Source organism: Phoxinus phoxinus (assembly GCF_949152265.1).
Source record: "Phoxinus phoxinus genome assembly, chromosome: 13".
NCBI classification, from domain to species: Eukaryota; Metazoa; Chordata; class Actinopteri; order Cypriniformes; family Leuciscidae; genus Phoxinus; species Phoxinus phoxinus.
In genome coordinates, this window is record NC_136888.1 from 16,552,276 (window position 1) to 16,573,919 (window position 21,644).

A 21,644-nucleotide genomic window follows, 5' to 3' on the forward strand; every position below is an offset into this window, starting at 1 on the left:
GGAAATGGCAGCCCCCGAAAATGACTGGGTAAAAGAAAGATAAAGAAAGTGATGGCCATTAACAGGACCCAAGTAAAATGACCTTAAATGAGACAGAGGAGTGAAGTGGCACATCCTATGTCTTCACGGCTCTGTCTCTTTAAGCGGCAAGTGGATCCATTTGATATTTCGGGGCCGCTCGGCCGCCCCCCTCATTCTTCCCAGCGGGACGCCCAGCTTCTGATCATTGCTATCGATCGGTGGGGCCCTGATTGCGGGACTCGCTGACTCGCACAGTGGAGTCCCTCCGATCAATTCAACGATCCCCCTGTTTGGTTCCTACTGTGTATGATGACGATGTTGGCATTCCGCATGCAACCGAAAGGGTCTGATCAAATCTGCCGCATTGATTTGGACAGACAGCTCTGTGAGGCCACAGACAAAAAGCCCATGAAAGCTTCTCTGGCCTTAAAAGGGACACGTAATGATGTTGACGATTAAAATGATGACCGTGATAATCACAGCGATGTAAATAAAAATGATAATGGAGTTAGTCCTATACAACCTCAAAGTTTTCAATAAGCCTTTGTTGTCATTTGGATGAACCGCTGTGGGCATTCTCAGAAATGTGTTCTTCTTTTTTCTTCCAGATTGTCTTACATGACATCTTTTGTTGTTGCACTGTGGCAGAGTTCTTTGGCACACATATCTCGGAGAAGGACAAAGCACCATGCTTATTGAAGATTTTTTCTCAATTCTTGCCCTAGTCGGTGCTCTGAAAAGGAACGTCGCTTTGCAGGAGCTTTACCTCTCTGAAAACAAGCTCAACGGCTACCAGGACTCCATGCAACTCGCAGACCTTCTCAAATACAACAACACTCTTAGAGCCTTGGACCTAAGCAACAATACCACGTCTGACTCAGGTACACACATTTTGTTTGAGGCTGCATTGCGCACTTCCAATAGCACGGTTGAAAACCATTTTTGTGGTTAAACTATACAATTGGTTTCAGCTCTTGTGTAGTCATTTCTCTTTGTTCCACAGGTTTGGAGGAGATTTGTGATGCTTTGAGCTTTCAGAAGACTGGTTTGAGAACGCTGATACTGAGTAACAATCACATCACTCATCGTGGCATGAGCCATCTACAGAACATTCTGGTGAGATTTTCTCTCGGGCAAGATAATATAGATATGTGCAATTTTAATCATTACAACAGCACTTCTAGACTTACGAAGTGTGATTAAAAAAAGCAGAGGAAGTAAAAAATAAGTAACACATCTGGTAGATTGTGCATCAGTAATTTGCTGAAACGTTTTCAGAAATGCTTTTCACAGTTTTATTTAAAGAAAAAAGGTTCCCTAAGAATGAATGTTCTGTCATCATTTACAGGCTCCCTTGTCATTCCAAACCTGTATGGAACAGAAAAAGAGAAATTTGGAAGGAATCTAAAATCCACTCTTTTCTATTGAAGTAGTATAAATGGGGAAAGTGTCAAGATTAAAAAAAAAGATGCAAAAGCACCATAATATCATCAAAATATAGTTTTTTGACTTGTGTTTTGAAGTCATTTGAAGCCATACAGTAGCTATTTGTGACTTACAAACTAAAAAAATTACTCACTGATAATTTTGTGTAGCGGATCACTGAGCCAGTGAACCAAATCAGTCTGATTCATTCGAACAGTCAAAAAGATCTGACTTAAAAGAACGATTCATTCATTAACGAATGTCAATATTTTCACTGTTTAATGATACAATTTCAATCTGTTCCTTCCTTACTGCACCATGGTCCTGAAGAAACGCCATCTCTTTTCCAATGTATACCGGTTATATTGAGGAATGACAATAAATATGCAATTGACTTGACTTGACAAAAAGCTATCATGTGGCTTTGGAAATCTCGACAGCCCTATTCCTGATTTACTTTCATTACATGGAAAATAGTGGGATGTTCACCTAAAAGTTCACCTTTTCGTGTTCCAGGGAAGTGTAATTTTTGAGTGGGTCTATATAGTAGAATAAACTGCGGGTTGCACATAATACTAAATACAATGATTTGCACTCAGTACGTTTTTCAGCTATTTATTCATTCCTGTTTTATCCGAGTGTGGCTTTGATTAAAGACGAACAGTGACACTGCATGTGGCCTCTGCTGGGCTTTGGAGAGGAAGCACCCAAACTGTCAACACGACAGCTACTGGATATATCTTCTTTTTTTGTGGTCTACTACGGTAGAGTTTGACACACAGAGAGAAAAGAGAAGAGAACAAAAGGAAATAGCTTGTCTCATCCTCACTGGAAAGCTCATCTCTAATCCTTAATAATATCTATTCCTCTTCAGCAGCTCTGATTGTCAGAATAAACTGTACCTTTCTGTCATCTGAATGGCGATTTAAATCAAAAGCTACAAATTAAAGGCCTGCTTTCTCTTCTCTCGGCCTTTGGCGTGTTCACAGAGAATTCATTCAGGCCAAAAATAAAGCCTGCTCATTCCATTTTGCCTGTACCAAATGGGAACAGTTTGATTAAATAATAGATATGTGTTTAGAGGGCTTTTTCATGTGGTCTGTCATTAAGAAGGATAAGTAGACATCCATGCGGCCATAATGAATATAATTAGTCCGATGGCTGGTCGTGTCGAATATGACACAGGAAGGGTTGTTATTAACCTTTCTTTCTTTTTTTCCCCTGGGGTTTCTTTAAAGGCAGAAGAAGAGAGAGAGCGAATAAATGGGTTATTTGGGCAGACACAGAACTCTCTGATGTCAGCGGAACATAATTAAATCACAATGTTATCCACATTTTACAGCGGATCCTTGTCTGACCAATTGGAAATCGGATGACTGAAGTTGTCAACCGTAGGCTGTTAGAATGACGCTACTTCAGTTAGCTTGAAACGTTTATTGTGTTAACAATAATTTGTGATATTTGTAGTAAAGTTAATTGGACTTTAAATAACTAAATGTTTATTAATTAATTCATACATTTTTATATAGTTTGCTTTTTTAAACATCCTGTTTTTTTAGCCTCACTTGATTGTTTTTCTATTGTTAATTATTATTATTTCTATCATTGCTTTTGTTCCTTTGATTTTAATATTAGTGCATTTTATATACAGTATATAAAATGCTTGAATTATCCCGTAAAGTTGTATTGTATTTACAGGTAAAAAAATATATACCTGATAACATAAGAATTCAACAGAATTTTTGTCAAGTATTGGTTTTAAGTGTTTTGCATTTGAACAAAATTTTTAGTTTTTTTTTTTCTCTTAAATTTGATTGGGCATGTTGGTTGTGTCTGTATACATATACTGTATATGTCGATATGTGGGTGTTTACCTGCTTGAGTGTTGTAACGTGACACAAATGAACTGTCAGTTGATCTCTGAGCTTGTTTTTTTTTAGCTGTCTGTGGTTTTACATTTAAAGCAGGAGACTAAGTGAGAATAATGAGTGTAGCGAGCTGGCATGGTGTACGTTCTGTTATGCAACATGGCTTTTCCCTCATGTGCTCCGCTATCTCCTGCTTTATATGGCTGCTAATCGTGCTTCATAAATGACGCGGCTAATATGCTCTTGAGAGTCAATCTATTGCCACGGCACGGTGTGTGACACTTAAAGCTCTCAAAGTGACACAAATTCACCATTCATAATTGGATTCAAATGCACAGAAAAAAGGACACTTTTGAATTCTAAAAAGTGATTTAAAAACAAGCTCATCAGTGCGTTTTTTCTTAAACATGTTTTTTCTGTGTGTTTTTTTTTTTCAGCCCCACTTAAAAACCCTCGAAACATTAAACCTTGGCAAAAACAACCTTGAGAACAGAGGCATTCACACGCTAAAGGAGTCCCTCATGATCAATCGCTCTTTATTGCAACTTGGCCTAGCTGCCACAGGAATAACATGCGAGGGTAGGGTTCGTAATATCGCTTTTCTAAATTTCTACCTCTTTGGCACATCCTCTCTATAGATTTCCTTTTTTCTGGAGTTTATTTCGGTTTCACCTTATAACTAAGCCTGCATTTTCTACCCATGGTGCCAGGCGCTGTGACTTTGGCTGAGATCCTTGCAGAAAGTCGACAGATCCAGCGTTTGGACGTACGACAGAACCAGGTGCTTGCTGGAGGCCTCATGGCTCTCTCATTGGCCTTAAAGATCAACCGTTCACTCATCAGACTGGATCTGGACCAACATGTGAAAGAGGAAAAGGTGACATGTCTAATAATTCTACACAATCTCAGTGTGTAGAAAAGTAATGTTGAATACAGAATGTTCTGTATTCAAAGACCAGGTCCGAATTGAAAATAACAGACTTTTTGAAATTGTAGATTTTAGGACTTAAGGACATTTTGGACTTTAGGATTTTTGGACAATCATGAACAGTTTTATAGTGTGTATATTTTAGGGTTTTATTGGAGACTTCTAACTATTAACTAATACTAATTTACACTAATAACTATAGATGTTAAATTAACTCAATCAAAAGATTTGTATCTGACCAATTAAAATCTGCCCAGTAAATCCTATAAATTGATGAAATATTCATTAGTTGGTTCACTGGTCACAAAGTATAGGAACATTGATGTTTAGGGCTGTAAAAGAGTATTGGCATTTAATTTTGTGTACTTTTATATGATCTATTGATGACCCAAAAACAAAAGTCAAACTTAATTTTTTGCACTTTCTTTACCCATCCCAAAAAATTGGCGGCTACCCAGCCCAAGTCTAACGATGAAAATCCATTGACTTTGGGGCATATTGTGGATTTTACAATCACAATTAATACTGTAAAGATGTTTAAGCAAACTCAATTTTCAAATGTATGCCATTGCGTGTTTCTGTATCAAAGTTCTTCAACTGAAAAGACAGAAGTTATCATCCAAGTTAGGCAAAGATACAAGTTGTTGCTGATCACTTAGAGCGGCTGCTTCACACATCGTTGCAAAAGCCCTGAACAAATGATATTGCAACTTAAGAACATGCCAGAACAGAAAAAGTTCCTTGCCATCTGTTTGTCATGATTTTATCTCCTCTATCTTATTTGCATATTAAAGCGTTAATTAAAATCATGAAAGGACAGAATGCTCTCTTTAAAACAGATTCTAAAGCTTGAAACAGAACTTGATTTATTTTTTTATATCAGTCATTAGTTTAGATTCTGATGTTTTTACCTTGTCAATCAGTTACACCTCGAAATATATTTTCATCGATAAACGGCCCGAAAACATGCCATCTGTCTTAAATGTGTATAAATGTGTCATATTTAAGCTCAGCTGAAACAGAGGACAATGCTATTAACATTTCCACCATGATAGATTACAGCAGGGTGGTATTTAACCGATGGAGAATGAGACATTTCACTGTGGCAGTACAAGAAGACACACTGCTGGGATTTGTCTGGGCCAGGCACAACGTGGCAGAACGACTGACGATTGTATTAAAAAGCAAATCTTTCCATCAGAAATCAGTGGGTGGTCAGATCAAGTGTTCTGATTCAGTTTCGTAAAATTCCCTGGGACTGAGAAAAGCGAAAATTTCATTCTTCAAAAGAAAAGTGTGTGCGTGTGTGTGTGTGGCACAATTTTACATGCGCATATTTAAAGAGAGGAAGGTGGTAGGGAGTGAATGTAGGTCCTTGGGTCTTTGTTTACAACATCTGATTTATCATGTCTGTTGAAGCTCAAATCCATTTGATCACTGGCCTATTTGGTGTTAATTTTTGATTATTTGCTGATCTAAAATATTTATTGTGGGAGTCTTAGGAAATTCAGAAAGTTGGGACCATGTTATCCATCTCTTTATCAAGGTGCTTATAGTTATTTATCTTAGTTAAGGTCATACTTAACACATTTATGAACTTTGTTAGAAGTAACAAGATTTCTCATCAAATTATTACAAGACCTGATCTGTATACGCTTATTATATGCCAACAATTATCTATTTATGTCCATAAGGAATTTTAAAGGGGTGGTTGATTGCGATTTCACTTTTTTCATTTTAAATAGTGTGTAATGTTGCTGTTGGTGCATGAACAGTATCTGCAAAGTTGCTGCACTGAAAGTTCAACGTAAGCAGAGATATCATCTTTTAAAAATCAGGAAGTTTAATGCCTACAAAAACGACTCGAATGGGACTACAACGAGATACTTCCCGGGTTTTATACGTAACTAACCCATACATTTACATCAACCCTCCCTCCGGAATATGCAAAAAAAAGGGGCATGGCCATATTTCTGCGGATTTGTCGAAGAGGAAGAGTCATATTGGAGAGCTGTAGCCATGCCGTCTAAAGTATGTTATTTTCACCCAGCTGTCAGGACTTCTGTGTTCGGGCTTCCTACGGACGCTGTAGTTCGTCAACTATGGCTAAAATTTATGTTCGATTATGTTCCTGAAAATTACAATCGTAATTTAGCTCTCTGTGCTGCGCATTTTACGGAAGACAGCTTAAATAAAAAAATGTACCATTCAGATACGTTTTGTAAGAGCCGTGTTTGGGGAGGTTCTGCTTGACTCTCTTCATTGCCGCTTTCTGGGTCTGATTCTGGCTCAAACTGACACGGCAGTATTGACACCATTATTTACATTTGACCGGAGCACATGCAACTTTCGCTGGTAAAGGTAATGGGCGTGAAGTTTCCGGACAACGTGCACTACGCAGTTTAGCCAATTACAACACACCGGCCCAACTAACCAATCTGAGCCCATGCCTGTTTCTGAGGGAGTGGTTTCATATAATCAGGAAGTCAACCGGTCGTTCAAATGACAGAGGAGAAAGTGGCTTACAATAAAGATGAAATTTATGAAAAACAAGGCTTAAAAAACAAAAAACAAAAACGAAGACATGTTATATTGCATCCCATAAACACAATCATGCAAAGAAAAAAAGCAGTAAACCACCCCTTTAAGAAGAAAAATGGCTTTGTCTTAAAGCTACAGTTTACTCAATTTTAATTCTGTCTTCATTTACGAAACCTTATGGAACACAAAACAAGATATCTTGAAGAACTGTTTTTTGTACAATATTATTTTGTATATACAATGAAAGTCAATATGGTCCAAAACAACATCGGACCCCACTGACTTTCATTTATGTTGGGGTAAACTGTCTCTTTAAGACAATAATGTACAACAATGGCATCATATTATATTATTTTTTGTTTGCCTAAAGTCACTGTTGTTGTGCATGGCAGACTCAGGTTGCTGCGATGTCTCTCATTAAGGATCATTAGAGATACAGGTAGGGCTGTAGAGGGGCAGGTGGTCTAGTGGGACAGACTCCAAGTGGAACTAAGAGTTGGTTAGTGTTTGTGGTCGGTCATGGTGTCTGATTCTATGATGGCTGGAGTTGAGTGAGTGAGCAGACAGAGAGCAGGTCCTGCTCATGGGACCTCTGATGAGCTGCTTATGATGAGCTTTACACACACGCACATGCGCACACACACACACACGTGGCATTGCAGCTCAGTTTTTGAACTTTTGTGAATACAGTATTTACATTTACAGTATTTACCGTTTTTTTTTTTCTTTTTCTTTTGAAGTTTACCACAAAGTAAAGCCTGCAACTTTTAAAATGATAGTTATTTTCTATTTCAATTATAAAACGGTTAGTTCCAGTCCTTGATTCTTTATTCACGATAAAACACGGCTATGACCGTTTCACCCAGCTGCTTTGTGTATCACTGCACAACATGCTTAGCAACCACTCTAAAGGCCCGTTCACACCAAGGACGATAACTATAAAGATAACGATAAAGATAACTATATATGCGTCCACACCAACGACCGATAACGGCCGTTTTATTCTAAGCACGCGCGCGCCCGCTCTGCGCTTTCAAAGTAGCGAAAATGTATTTCTCACCATTTATTCCCAGGATACGACCGATTGCTTTCCATATATCCTTGAAAAGGGGGTTTGACTTGTCAAACAGTGGAGGATTTTTTTGTACCTCGACGATTAACTTCTCTGCAATGTCATCTGCCATTTTAAATGCACGAGACCTTTAAATTAGAATGGATTCTGATTGGCTGTCAGTGTTTTATCGTTCGACAGCTGGCAAAAAATCGTTCTGAAAGTGATCCCAACGATATCGTTCATCATATCTTTATCGTTATAGTTGTGGTGTGAACTCTGTTATTCTTTAATATGGAGAACGATTTTTAGAATAATATCTTTATCGTTATCTTTATAGTTATCGTCCTTGGTGTGAACGGGCCTTAGCCATGTAAACATAATGTTTGTTCTCAATTAATATGGTTCATTGAAGCTTACTGTAGTATGTAGAAGAGTATTGTGTGAGAGAGATCGAGTGACCGAGTGTATCACTTGCATTCAGATTTAGCATTTTCCTTTAGGTCAGTCCTATGTTCATAATAAAAAAATCAGTTTGAATGTCCGCTGCGATATCTTGTCTTTTTAACAGTTAAGGGTACCTGACAGCACTAGTCAAAGCATTTGTTAGTTCAGTTGCATCTTGTTACCAGTCCTTTCAATATAAAAGTCTTCGCTACTGAGTGACTCGTTCATAAAAACACTATTTGCCGCCATTTAATGGCGTGATAATGTAACTTCTGCTGCTGTTCACTGTCCGGGACTATTTTTTCCAGCGGAAGGAAGGCTTTTAATGATTTTTACTTCATGAAATTGCATTGGTAGATATTTCTTGGCTTTAATATTTGTATTGTGTGGTAAGCGTTTTGACTGTGGGGGACTGAAGGGGTTGAGGTTGGCCCTTCTGCCGTGACTTATTCACGATACAGCACAGCCTCTCTTACCTTATTGCTTACAGAAGTATGTGTGATGGGTATAGTTATAGTAACGTCTTTAGCTAGTCAGCTTAAGATCATTTCCATCTAAACTGGTTATATTTCTTAGTAGGATAATCTCTCTCTCACGCAGAGCCGAAGCACAACCAAAACAATGTTCTTCTGTAAAATGCATACAGTTTTGTTTTTTAACCGCTAGAGGGCTAAAGTTATATAGTGTACCAAATAATTTCATAATTAAAAACAAAATGTATTAAAAATGCTCGTTTGGGACAAACATAATTGTTAATGTTGCTATTTCTATAAATGAAAAAAACAAAAAGGACAATAATGATATACTGCAGAAATAGCCTGAATATATACTACTAACTGCAATGTTAATTCCTTTTAATTCTGTTCATGTGGAAATATGGTTGAATGCAAGATGTGTAATTTTTTTGTAATTAACGTTAATAATGAAAAAGATTCATAATTAAAATAGTTACTGCAGTTAATTTGATATCAGTTCAACAGTTTGTCAAAATTATGATGTTATATGATTTTATTTGTTGAATCCAATTTAGCAAAATTGTCATTGTAGGGGGCGAAACTGTCGTTTTATTTGCATAAAACTTCTAAATCTAAATATAGGATTTGTGCCTCTAAGGCTCTGATTTCACCTGGTGTTAAGATGCGTTTTGGTCGATCGGATCACAAGTGGACGAAGCTAAATACAGGTGTAAATGGGGTCTTGTTTGAGCTTTTCCACTTTCGATCACTTCCAGGGGTAGTCGGAAAAACGCATTTGACCGGTTTGCATTCGTATGTGTTAACGCTCATGTGTACAAATGCGTTCAAACAGCCACAAAAGACCGCCTGGCCTAATCTCCACCTCCTGACCTAATGCGTAAATATTTTGGGACGCGCGCTAGCCAGACAGGTTGTAAACTTTGTCGGCTGAAGACCCAAGTTTGGTTTGAAGACAAAAAACGTACCAAGCACAATGTTCTCTCACCATTCCTGATTTCTAACGGTCTCAGCGTTCGGCGGGGTCTTGCGGCTGTCAGAGCAGAAACGAAAGCTGCTGGTCTCCGTATGTTTTTCTGTTGTTTCCGGCCTCGGTCATAGTGTAAAAGCTTATTTTGTCCAATAGATCAAAATGCCTGGGAAAAGCCATACGTTTACCTGCCCATAGACACTCACCTCAAAGAAATCTGGACAGAAGTAGTTGAAAGTGGACAAAAGGAGACAGATTAAAACACTAGTTGTAAATAGGAATGTGTCTCCCTCGTCTACTTGTGATCCACTTGACAAAAACGCCTCTTACTACCAGGTGTAAACAGGGCCTAAGAGTCACGGGACAGCAAATAAATGCTTGTCTCATCTATGTCTTTTTTTTAATACAAAGTTTCTGTGCGTTGGAAGTGCTACCACAGCTTCATATTCATTTCTGCTTTTACCTCTCCATTACCTTACAGATTCAGTGCCTCCTAAACAAAACAAAAAAAACAAAAACAAAAACATTTAAAGCTCTTTGTGGCCTGAACTTTAATTAGAGAATTGGAGTTTGTGAGTATTGTAACATGTTCCATATTTTAGTGATACTTTCACAGTATCTTCTCCCATCAACTTCGCATGGTTGTAGGGCATGAAAATAACAGCCGTATATAGCAAAGCAGTCAAGTGTCATATGTTTATCAAAGCTAAACCAAATCACACTCTCACATCTCTCTGTTTCTTTGCATCTGCTCTCACTACCATGAAAAAAATAGCACTTGTTGTCACCGATATCGTGTTGTAGAAGTCAGTCTGCTTAGAAACTAGACTCTATGTACTCACTAGACACTATATATAACTTGATGTGAACAAAAATGAGGTAATATGAAGCATACAGTATGTTGCACTATTGTGTGAAAACTTTGTCGTACTGTAGGTCACATCTAATCTTTAGCGGTCTTTAATAATGTTTTTTGAGTATTTTGTCAGATGTATGACATACTAAACAGACTATATCTGCTTCCCTCACAGACTTGTTTTCATTTGTGTTCAATTAAATATGACATCTAATTGATGTAGCATTCAAAGTGACCTTTCTACTGTCCTTAATTATTGCTGTCCAAGATCCCATCCACTGTTAAAACTTGTTCAGATCTTGCAGATAAACTTTTACCCTTTCGCCATCCAAACTTTGAGGTGAAATCATCTTCACAGTTTCGAAATAAACCTTCTGTCTCTTTGCATTCACAATCCACACGCAGTCTTGCTCATTTCCTGATGTAGTTTTGGGGGCAAAACAGGCATATTTGCCAGCTGTGTAATTTACTGTGGCACTCATTTGCATATTAAAGCATTAATTAGCTCCTCTGAGCGAGAGAGAGGGAATAGTGTAATCATTGGACGTGTAGTCGCGGGGGACGAGTCTGTGTTTGGGTCTGGGGGGAGGCCGAGAGGAGAGCGCGGGAGTCTCTGGGTGCTTGTGTTGACCATGCGGCGCGTGCTTGTCGGCTTTGTGTTTTTTTTCCCCCCTCTCTTCCTCGCCGGAGGGTGGATGAGGAGGTTGCGCTGCTCAGTTTTCCAGCTTTTTCCAGACCCTTTGAAGTGTCACACATGATCTGTCTCCGTGTCATTTTAATGGCTTTACTCTCCCCCGTCAGTGCAGTCAGAGGTGCGACCAACAGTTTCACAGGAAGTAGAGGTTGTTGTTGTTGTTTTTTTCATCCTCTTTTCCATTTGAGGGTGAAAAGGGGGGGTTGGGGGTTGAGGATTGTGGTTAGAGCATATGAAAAACAAACTGACGAGATACAAAGGACTTTTCTGAGGTTGTGGTGGCAGAGTTTGTGGCAGCAGTACAAAATGGACACAAATCATGTGACGATATCAAATGCATATGAAGTGACTTGGAACATGACACTTAATCTTATTAGTAATATTTCAATGAGTGAATATTCTTACTTTTGGATTTTAGGTCTAAACACACACACACACACACACACACACACACACACACACACACGGCTCAACAGTAAGATGACAGAAAAGTCACTGAAAATTTTACATTGCAATCACTGTTGATTTTACATTTTACAAAATATTTACATTGCGATCACAACAATTGTGATTGTCTTTAAAGCGTCAGTAAGAATGTTTTGAAAACTACAAAACCAAGGAGTAATCATATTCCATTGTTTTTCAGCAAAGGTGTGTTTATAAATGCATGTGTTCACATTATAGCTGTATAATTTACAGATTCTTTAAAAATAAATAAAGTGATTTTTTTTTTTGTAAAGAGGAATAACATTTTGTAAAATGATAATAAATATATAAATAATAAATATACACTAACATTGAGGTTGGTAATACAATACAATAAAACTGTAATATTATAAAATGTTATTATGTAACTTAAAATAACTGTTTAAATTGATTAACTTCTATATTTTTTTTATATCTGGATTGGCAAATATTCAGCATCATTACTCCAGTCTTCAGTGTCACATGACCCTTCAATCATATATGCTGATTTTGTGCTCAAGAAAGCTTTATTATTATCAATGTTGAAACCAATTTGTGCTGCTTAATAATTTTTTTTGCAAACAATGATATTTTTTGAAGATTATTTGATGATAGAAAGTCAAGTAAGAAAATAAACATTAAAAAAATATGTTTATTTGAAATATAAAACGTTTGTAACATTATGAATATCTTAACTGTCACTTTTGATCAATTTAAGGCTACTTTCTAAATATTAATGTACTCTGTAGTGTTCATATAAATATAAAAAGTATAATACTTTTTTTTTTTTGCAAAAATAATTGGTCATTCTTTTGTGGTGGTTCCAGTGAAAATGATGGCAGTAAATATCAGAACTACTGGCCTGACTGTCAAAACATCTTTATTGTTGAGCCTTGACATAAACAATAAAAATTCTGTCATCAATTATTCAACTTTATGTTGTTTCAAACTCATTTGTCATTCCTTAATGAGATAACTTCTCACCAAATCTGAACCGAATACAATTTTTTAGAGCTCTGTCGGAGAGGAAAATGTTAATTTTAGGGTGAACTATCCGTTTGAATCCCTATACTAATGTATAAGGTCACCACTGTACGTGTCCATATAGACAGGTGGGGTAAACGTACAGTAAAGTTTGAGAAGCCCTTGCTTCAGTGGTTCTTTGTTGAGCTGTCTCAGAAGCCTTTGCCTGGAACACATTGGCTCATATTTTGATGGGACTGGATGCTATCTTTTCCCTCTACTCCACTAGAAATGGCCCATTGGATGAGTTGGTCCATCAGAATTTCAGAATCTCCCTCTGGGCATGTCCACCAACTCCATGCTCAAGCGCCCTGTGTCACCAGTCACCCACATTGAAGGCTCATCTGAATATCATGAAACCCGTGAGTCACTGCCTTTATCAGAAGGGCTTTGGCCAGGAGAATCTTCTTTTCCCTTTCAAATAAACAGGACAGCAGTGCCATGGCCTGCATATGAATATGGATCATCTATTAGGTCTTTGTTTGTGTGCGGCACTCCGCTCTTTCTACTTTCTGTTTACAGCTTCCACGGTTGAGTGTTGTAACCAATCACATACTTTTTTTGTTTTGCACATGAATGAAGCTTTTAAATTATTGTTAGGTCTATAGACTATTGACAACCAGTCCTAAATAACGAGTCTCTATTATTAAATTATAATCACGTTGCCCTCATGGCCAATGTGTCTTATTGTCTTGTAGTGATGTATTGTATAAAGTCAAGTTGTCTGGCAGATATTGCCATTTAAACAACAGTATAATAATAAGCATTAATTTATATATTGAGCAACTTATTACAATATTGAGTAACTAACTTATGCACTTTGTGTAATTTTGCTCCGCAGATGAAAATAGTATCAATCGAGCCTCAGCGAAACACAGCAACACACAGCAACACACAGCACTGGCATTTAGTGAATGGATCAGTGTTTTTTAACAAATCATTTGAAAGAACGGTCCATGATTCACCGACCAGCCTTTTTAAGTTTACAAGCAAAACACATTTGTGGTGTTTAGTTCATGAATGAATCAGTGTTTTAGAATGAATCATTTGAATGAATGGTTTAATAACTCTGCAAAGCACGACCAGCCGTTGCATGTCTACAGGCAAGACATATTAATGGTGTTTAATTCATAAATGAATCAGTCTTTTTCAATGAATCATGACTCACCTAAGCATGAACAATCTCGGATACGTCTCTAAGGAACATAAAAGTGGTGTTTCATCTTGGAATGAATCTGTGTTGTAAATCAGTTGAGTAATTGGTTCAATTACTCATCTAACTGTTTCTCGTATCAGTGTTTTATTGTTCCTAAACCGATCAATGTTTTGAACGAATTGGTTGATGATTCACTCATAGGGTACGTTTATACGACAACGATATGCTTAAAAAGGAGAAGTTTTCCCATTCAGTTCTCCGCGTAGAGACGACACCATTGTCAAAACGATCACCATTAACACAGATCCGCGAGAACGACTAAAAACGCTATATTCTGCTTCCAGGCCATTAGATGGCGATGAAACACTATACGCATGTACATGATGTCATTGTCTTCAGAGATTTGCGTTTTTGTTGTGTACGTGGAGATCGTTTTCAAAATCGTGCACGTTAAAACCCATTTTCAAAAGTTTGCGTTTTCAGGCACCCAAAACGCCGTTGTCATGTAAATGAACGGCCAAAACGCATAAAAAGTTTTACATAGTTGTAGTAGTTGAAAATGTTGTTGTGTAAACGGCCTCATAATGTGGACGCTTGTTGCCACCTACAGGTGTAACAATGTAACTTCCATCACCGAATAACACCCATTACTCACCAATGTACAGCCTAATAAAAAAGGATTTTAATGGCAATTGTGAATAAAAATAATAATCAGAAATAAAATAACAAAAATAATCAGTTTTGTCATAACTGTACTGTGCAGCCCTAGCTCTGCATACTAGTGTAAAAGTCTTGTAGTGCCCTCCTTCTCACTCTATCTCACCCTCTCTGGCTAATCATCAGAGGTGAAGATGACCTATAAACACTGATAAACAATCAATATTTTTTCTTTAATATGTATTTAACACACATCTAATGCTTCCAGTAAAGCTCATTTTGTATATGGATATTTAATTGGTTTATACAGATGAACTCAGGGTGTGTCACAAAAAAACACTCATCACAAATCAAGTTTTCTGGCTAATGTCTTTATATATATTATATATCTCCATGTGATGGGACATTTGTGTCAATGACAAGCCACCATGACTGAGAGCAGGATTATAACAGGATTATGGTTGACCAATTTATCAGGTTGTGCTCAAAATAATAAAATCAAATGAAATTATTTAACTATTATTAAATTAAATTAAATGATTATGTATAGTAATTCATGCAAAACCTCATGTTGTTCTCAACCAGAAGGGCTTACTTCTGTTCAAAAGAATGTACTTTGTTTTTTCATGCAGTTACAATGAAAAAACTGAGTCAAAAACGAAGGATCTATCTATCTATCTATCTATCTATCTATCTATCTATCTATCTATCTATCTATCTATCTATCTATCTATCTATCTATCTATCTATCTATCTATCTATCTATCTATCTATCTATCTATCTATCTTCTAATCTATCCTCTTTGAGTTTTTTGTGTGTAGACCACAGCAGCCCTCTGTTTGTCCTCTTGTCCCTGTGACTGGAGTGACGGGGCAGTAGTCTGTGTGTTTGGCCACTAAAATCAGGGGGAGGGGTGGGATGAGGTGGGCAGGGCACTGCCTGTCCCCGTCCTCATCTCTGTCACACCGGCATGGGCTGCCTGGGCTCCATGGAGGGGAGATAATTGGATTTGTTGTCACCTCCAGTTGCTGCCAGGAGCGGGCGTCTGCTCCGGTTAGCGATGAAGACATCATCGTGACAGGGACCCTGGGAGAGGATCAGCTGGTGTGGTGGGCACCACTATCGATGCTCTAGAACTGCCATGTCCAAGCGGGCAGGCGTTGGCCAGCTGTTTCCCTGCCCGTGACTTCAGGCCTGGCCAAAGAAAGAGCTTCAGATCCAATTGAGAGAGAGAAAGGAGAAGTTGACCTCTGGCCGGATAGCGCTAGATGTTAAGGTTTGAGTTGTGCCATGTTCCCCTGCGGTTCCTGCGTAAGGGTTTTAGGCCCAGGCCAGGGAATCATGCCACAGCAGACAAGCGTGGCGGACAACCAGGGATGGCACCTGCTTGGCGTGAGTGTGAGGTAATGATGGGCTCACAGGTGAACGGCCCCAGAGGTAATCAGTAATTAACTCACAACTACTCCATCACCACAGCTTTGGGTCTGAACCGAGTACCCCTGCCATGTCCTACAGACATTAATGCCCTCCAAATACTCCTTGCACATGCTCCGACGACATCAGGCTGTTTATTTTGTGTATATGCTATCAGTTGTTTGAATATGTTTAGCTTTTTTTGTTTTATTGGGAGTCTATTTGCAAGACTCTGTTGAGAAAGGAAAGAGTGTCAGCAAGGGCTTCTGGTCTTATTTTTAAAGCTTCAGTCTTGGAGGGGGGGAAAAAAAGCCTTTTTCACCCTTTTTTGAAGGGACTTTTGAAAGATCGTCTCTGTTCTGACTTCAGTGAAGAGCTGTTCAGTGGCTACAGTGGAACGGCAAGGTGAATTAGATTTATACCTGGAAGTCCTGCTACTGTCTGACTGACCTCCAGTCAGCAATCCATGCATGCTGTTTTCCATTTTCCTGTTGAACCAGTGCAAGCCTATACATATCCACTCAGTAAGCGCACAGTTAGCTGTCATTTAAACACTGGCAGATGGAGATGGCACAATAGTACCCTTAGAAGTCCTCACAGTGGATTTGGCCATACTAAGTCAATTCAAAATATAGGGAGTGTATATGTTTAGTCCATATGGCACTGCATACAATATTGACATATCACTATATTATTATAATTTATAATGCTAATTTAATATTATTAATATATATATATATATATATATATATATATATATTGTAATATTAATAACATATCATAATTTTCAAGTAATATATATGCATTTGTTCAAAAGTTTGGGGTCAGTAAATTTTTTTGAGAAATGTATATTTTTATTCAGCAAGGAATCATTAAATTGCTCAAAAGTGACAGTAATAACTTACTTTTTTTATATATATGTTATTTTGAGCTTTCTTTTCATCAAAGAATCCTGAATTCCACAAAAAATATATTAATGATGATAGTTAAAAATGTTTCTTGACCAGCAAATCAACATACTGTATTATAATGATTTCTGAAGGATCATGTGACACTGACTGAAGACTGGAGTAATGAGGCTGAAAATTCAGCTTTGCCCTCACAGGAATAAATTACATATTAAAATAGTATACAGTTATTTTAAATTGTAATAATATTTAGCAATATTACTGTATTTTTCATTAAATAAATGCTGAATTGGTATGTATTTGCTATTGTCATACTGTATGTACTTTTATATGTAAGAAATATATAAGCATAATTCATGTTTATATATAATACTAAAAATACAATAAAGTACATAATACTTTAATATTTTATATTGTAAATCAATGCATGTATTATATGCATATAAGCATGTACTATAACTTTTTTTTTTAAATAAATATATATATATTAAACGAAATATAAAGTGAACACTGTGTAGGGACCCTGCAAAGGCAGCTAGTGTTTGTGAGGTTGTGTCAGTAGCACAGGGGTTCTGTCTGTGATGTGCGCTCCGATTCTGTTTTTGGAGCGCGATGGCATCCGTAATTGGGGGAAATGCGGATTCGGTGGGCCTAGACATTCCCGTCCCCCAGGGATCAATTACAGAAAGACTCATTCAGCTCGGTCTATTCAAATGAACACCTGAAGAGCGGGGACAGTGTGCTGTTTTAAAACCAGAGGTATTACGAGATAAACACTGTCCCAGTAAAGACCTCATCAGCAGCAATTTGTATGCATTTACGCAGACAGTCAGGGTTTAGTCTCTTACCGCTGTTGTCTTACCTTCTTCCTCATCTTTTTAATCACATCTGTACAAAAAAATAAATAAATAAATAATAACCTTCCACTTGGAGTGCACATACACAGGCGGGTTAAAGTGACTTTCTTTGACACATCCACATTAAGCAACTGCCAGTCTAAAAGCAAGCTTAGCAACCGTCTTACTAACAAAAACTTGAGCGCTTTCTAATAAGGATGAATTCTGATGAATACGGATGATCTGAATTATCAAGTGTTATTAATACCCCTTCAGGCACATATTTGAAATACATTTGTTCCTGTGATTCACTCCGTCTCTCTCTCTCAAGGTTTTGGGCATTTGTACAGTGTGAAGAGCTAGCAGTGTTTAAGTCCTTCAGACCTTGCGAAAGTAATGAATGCCAGAATGTTTCTAATCACTGAATCATTCATGCTGTATAATTTGCTGTAAATAGCCAAGGTGCACCCTTGATTTACAGCTTGCTCAAAGATCCTTGACACCACTTAGCGACTGAAAAACACTCCATATATACATTTGAGGCATAGTTTAGCGCTCTGAAAGGAATTCGAGCTGTAGCTTTTCATAACATCTCATCTTAACCGGTCACCCGGACCCTAAATTGATGCACAATGATCCTGAAAAGTTCGTCTTTGATCTCAAATACAGTCACCTCGCGGTAAATAAAAACAAATCTCCTGCAGGTTTCGAGAAGCGGCTTCTCGGAAAAGGTTTCCGGTCCACGTTCTGTCACTGCGTTAACGGTTCCACCTGTGGTGACCTTGTCCCGCGTCTCTCTGCTCTCGACAGAGAGCGTGAGATGGATTACTGTGACCGCTCGGCTACCTTACAGATGGCGCAGTACCGTCACCGGCACCTAATCTTCATAGCGTGCATCGAAATGACTCATTAAAATCAGCACAGGCAAGACCGGCAGAGAGGACGCCCAGCACTAGTGCAGTGTCTGTTTTCCTCACTCCTTCCTCCTCTTCTATGTCTTGGTCCTTTTGTTAAATTCTCTCTCTTTCTTCTAACGTGGAATTTCAATGCTTCCCCTTTTGAATGATTGGATGTTATTGTCGTAGTTGAGCAGAGGGAAATGTGTTTTGAATTAGAGGCAGTGTTTCATTTCTTTTTTTATATTTAAATGCAACAGCACGGCTTCACTTTTATGCAGTTCACCTGATGAAGTGTGTGTTCTTTGCCACTGTCGCCTTCAACTTAGGGTTTAAACGACACTAAAAATCATAGTTTTTACTACACTGACACGGATGAGAACAAAACTTGAACTGAATTGAGCTGGATGATGACACTATAGGCTTTATGTCGAACGTCACATGAACAAACAGGAGAACAGGTCTCGTCGGAGAAAGGGTTAACAGCAGTATGAGCTGACGGCGATGTCCATGGACTTTTAAAGTAATTAGCTAACCTAGTTAGTTATTTTTATTGTTGGCGTCTCATTTAATTTTAATATCCAAATATTAGTGAGAAGAAGGAAAAAAATCTCAATCAGCATATGCGATGGACATCGGTTATGCTTTGGTAACTCCTTTGAAGACATCTTAAGTAAAACAGCTTTATGTTTAATGAAGCACAAAAGACCTGAACCGGAAGCAAAAAAAAAAAAGCTTGAAAAACCGATGCAACCTGTTTTACAGAATACGGAAGTTTGCTGCTTATAACTCCCTTTCTGTAGAGCTGCGAAGCTGCTTTATACTGAAGCTGAATTGAATTTGTTTCATAATTGACAAAATTTTGTTATTGAACTGAATTGAATCCACATTGACTCAAGCTGAATAAAGACACTTTTGTCTTCTATAGAGCTGGTTTGCAGCTAATAGGGGACATTCTCAGAACTTAAGCTAATGTTCTGTTAAGGTTCTCATTCAAGTTATGAATGAACATTCTTCCAGTAACGTTCGATCAAAGTTATCAAACCGTTATCTTAAAAATGTTATTTATACATCATTCGTGGAGCGTTTTTTTGTTTTGTTTTGTTTTGCTGTAACATTCAGTACTATTTTTTAAATGTTACTACTTGTTTCAGAATGTTCAAGTGATACAACAATGGAATGTTTCCTTAATGTTTGCACAACAAAGGAAAACATGTTTTGAAAACCATATCAAAAACTGGACACATAACTTAATGGGAGCGTTAGCAAAACGTTCTCAGAAATAGTTGTTGGTGTTACAGCTGAACTGAACTCGTTTCACAATTGAACTGTTATTGAAGTGAACTAAATCAACACTGAACTGACTTGAGCTGAATAATGACACTGTTGACTTTTTAGAGCTGCTTTACAGCAGAATGTGAATTAGTCTCATATTTGATGAAGTCTGCATCATTTATACTGATATTTTCTTGTTTATTAACGTAAAGTTCTATATAAATAAACATGACTTGACTTGTTCTCTATCCGCAATCCCTCTTTTAGAGCGACAATCATATTCGTGTAGCAACAACAGTTGAAACGACCATCACCCAAGCTGCATCTTTTCCAAACGGGGGGATCGATGTCTCGCGCGCTCTTAGGCTGAACAAACAGAAGAGTTTAGCGGGGAGGGAAGCCATCGGGTCAGATCTGCTCGGCGAATAATCTCTCTTCAGCCACACGCGAGAACAAAGCCTATCTGGAGCTCATCGCCACTGTGATGATATTTAAATGTAAAGCTGAGGAGATCAATTAAATTAGCTGTGGCTTCAGCCAGCAGTTCTCCAGACTGCCCCTGAGGTCACAGCGGTGTACTTTTCAGCTCTCGCCTCTGGTAATCGCTTCAAATCAAGCCTCTCTTAAGCACCGCGGCCCACCTTAATTACACGTATGAGGTTGAGATTTCACACCTCTGGTAAAGAGAAGATAAAGTCAAATTGATAATAAACGCCTGAAAGATACATTTTTGAATCAGCCGGGAGAGCTGCGGATCGCAAAGCTGGCTGCCATCCTTCACGGAACTGACACAGGAGATATATATTCATATGATTCACTGTGGGTGTGTGTGTTTGAATATGTTTATTATGATGTTCAGGACTGAGCCACTCGTCTTTAGTGCTGCAACTTTAATTTGACACAATGTCACTTTTGTCTGATACACTTCCTATACGAGTGTACTTATTACAATGATCAGATTGCGTATTCATTGTACTCCTCGTGAGTAATATGTGGTAATTATGAAAATGCGTTGTTGAGCTAAATCGAATAATTATTTTTGCCGTTTCACACAAATGTAAAACAAGAACGATAATTTCAATCAGTCTTGCGCAGAACGAAATATTTATGATTTTTGTTTTTATTATTGCAGCAGTAGGTTTTGGAACAGCACATCAGGATTTATGAAAAGTGTTATTTTAAAAGTCTATGAGAAAGCCAACTTGTTCCTTATTACTGACAGTGAATGATTTCCTGATTTATTTATTTTTGTCTAAAAGGAATTGATATATTTGTGGAAGATGTTAATAAGCAAAATTATTGCATGGAGCTTTTTTGGAGCTTTTATAAAACAAATGTAAGATGTATTTAATGAATGATTATTTGCAGATAATTAACTAAAGAGATCAGATTTAAATAAATTAATAGTGAAAGTTTAACCTAATTTGCAAGGAAAATATTACATAAAAGCCCAGTGTCTATTTTTTTAATGAATTTAAAATATTAAAATTAACTTGTATAAATTATTAATTTAAATAGTTTATTTTAAAATTTTGCTCACATTAGTAATCATGTGGTCCTGTCCATCTTTCTAATATATTTCTGAGATCACAAATTATTATTTTTTTTGTTGTTTTTGTTTTATCTCCTACTAATTTACCCAACATTAAACATCCATCATCTCTCATGCTGAAGTTTACAGATCCATTTAGTGTGCAAGAGTGACATCTACCTTCAGAGATGAGAAGTAGATTTACTTAA

The 21,644-nt window shown here is 37.5% G+C and overlaps 1 protein-coding gene across 4 annotated transcripts in view; it reads left to right on the forward strand.

Annotated features, from left to right (window-relative positions):
* LOC307009645 (protein phosphatase 1 regulatory subunit 37) overlaps window positions 1-21,644 on the forward strand; it is a 37,239-nt gene that overhangs the window by 8,565 nt on the left and 7,030 nt on the right. For all 4 annotated transcript variants that reach the window (XM_079633525.1, XM_079633523.1, XM_079633522.1 and 1 more), the window contains 4 exons: window positions 747-902; window positions 1,025-1,137; window positions 3,752-3,893; window positions 4,025-4,191. In XM_079633525.1, coding sequence (XP_079489651.1) covers window positions 747-902; window positions 1,025-1,137; window positions 3,752-3,893; window positions 4,025-4,191 — 578 coding nt within the window. The remainder of the gene's footprint in view (window positions 1-746; window positions 903-1,024; window positions 1,138-3,751; window positions 3,894-4,024; window positions 4,192-21,644) is intronic.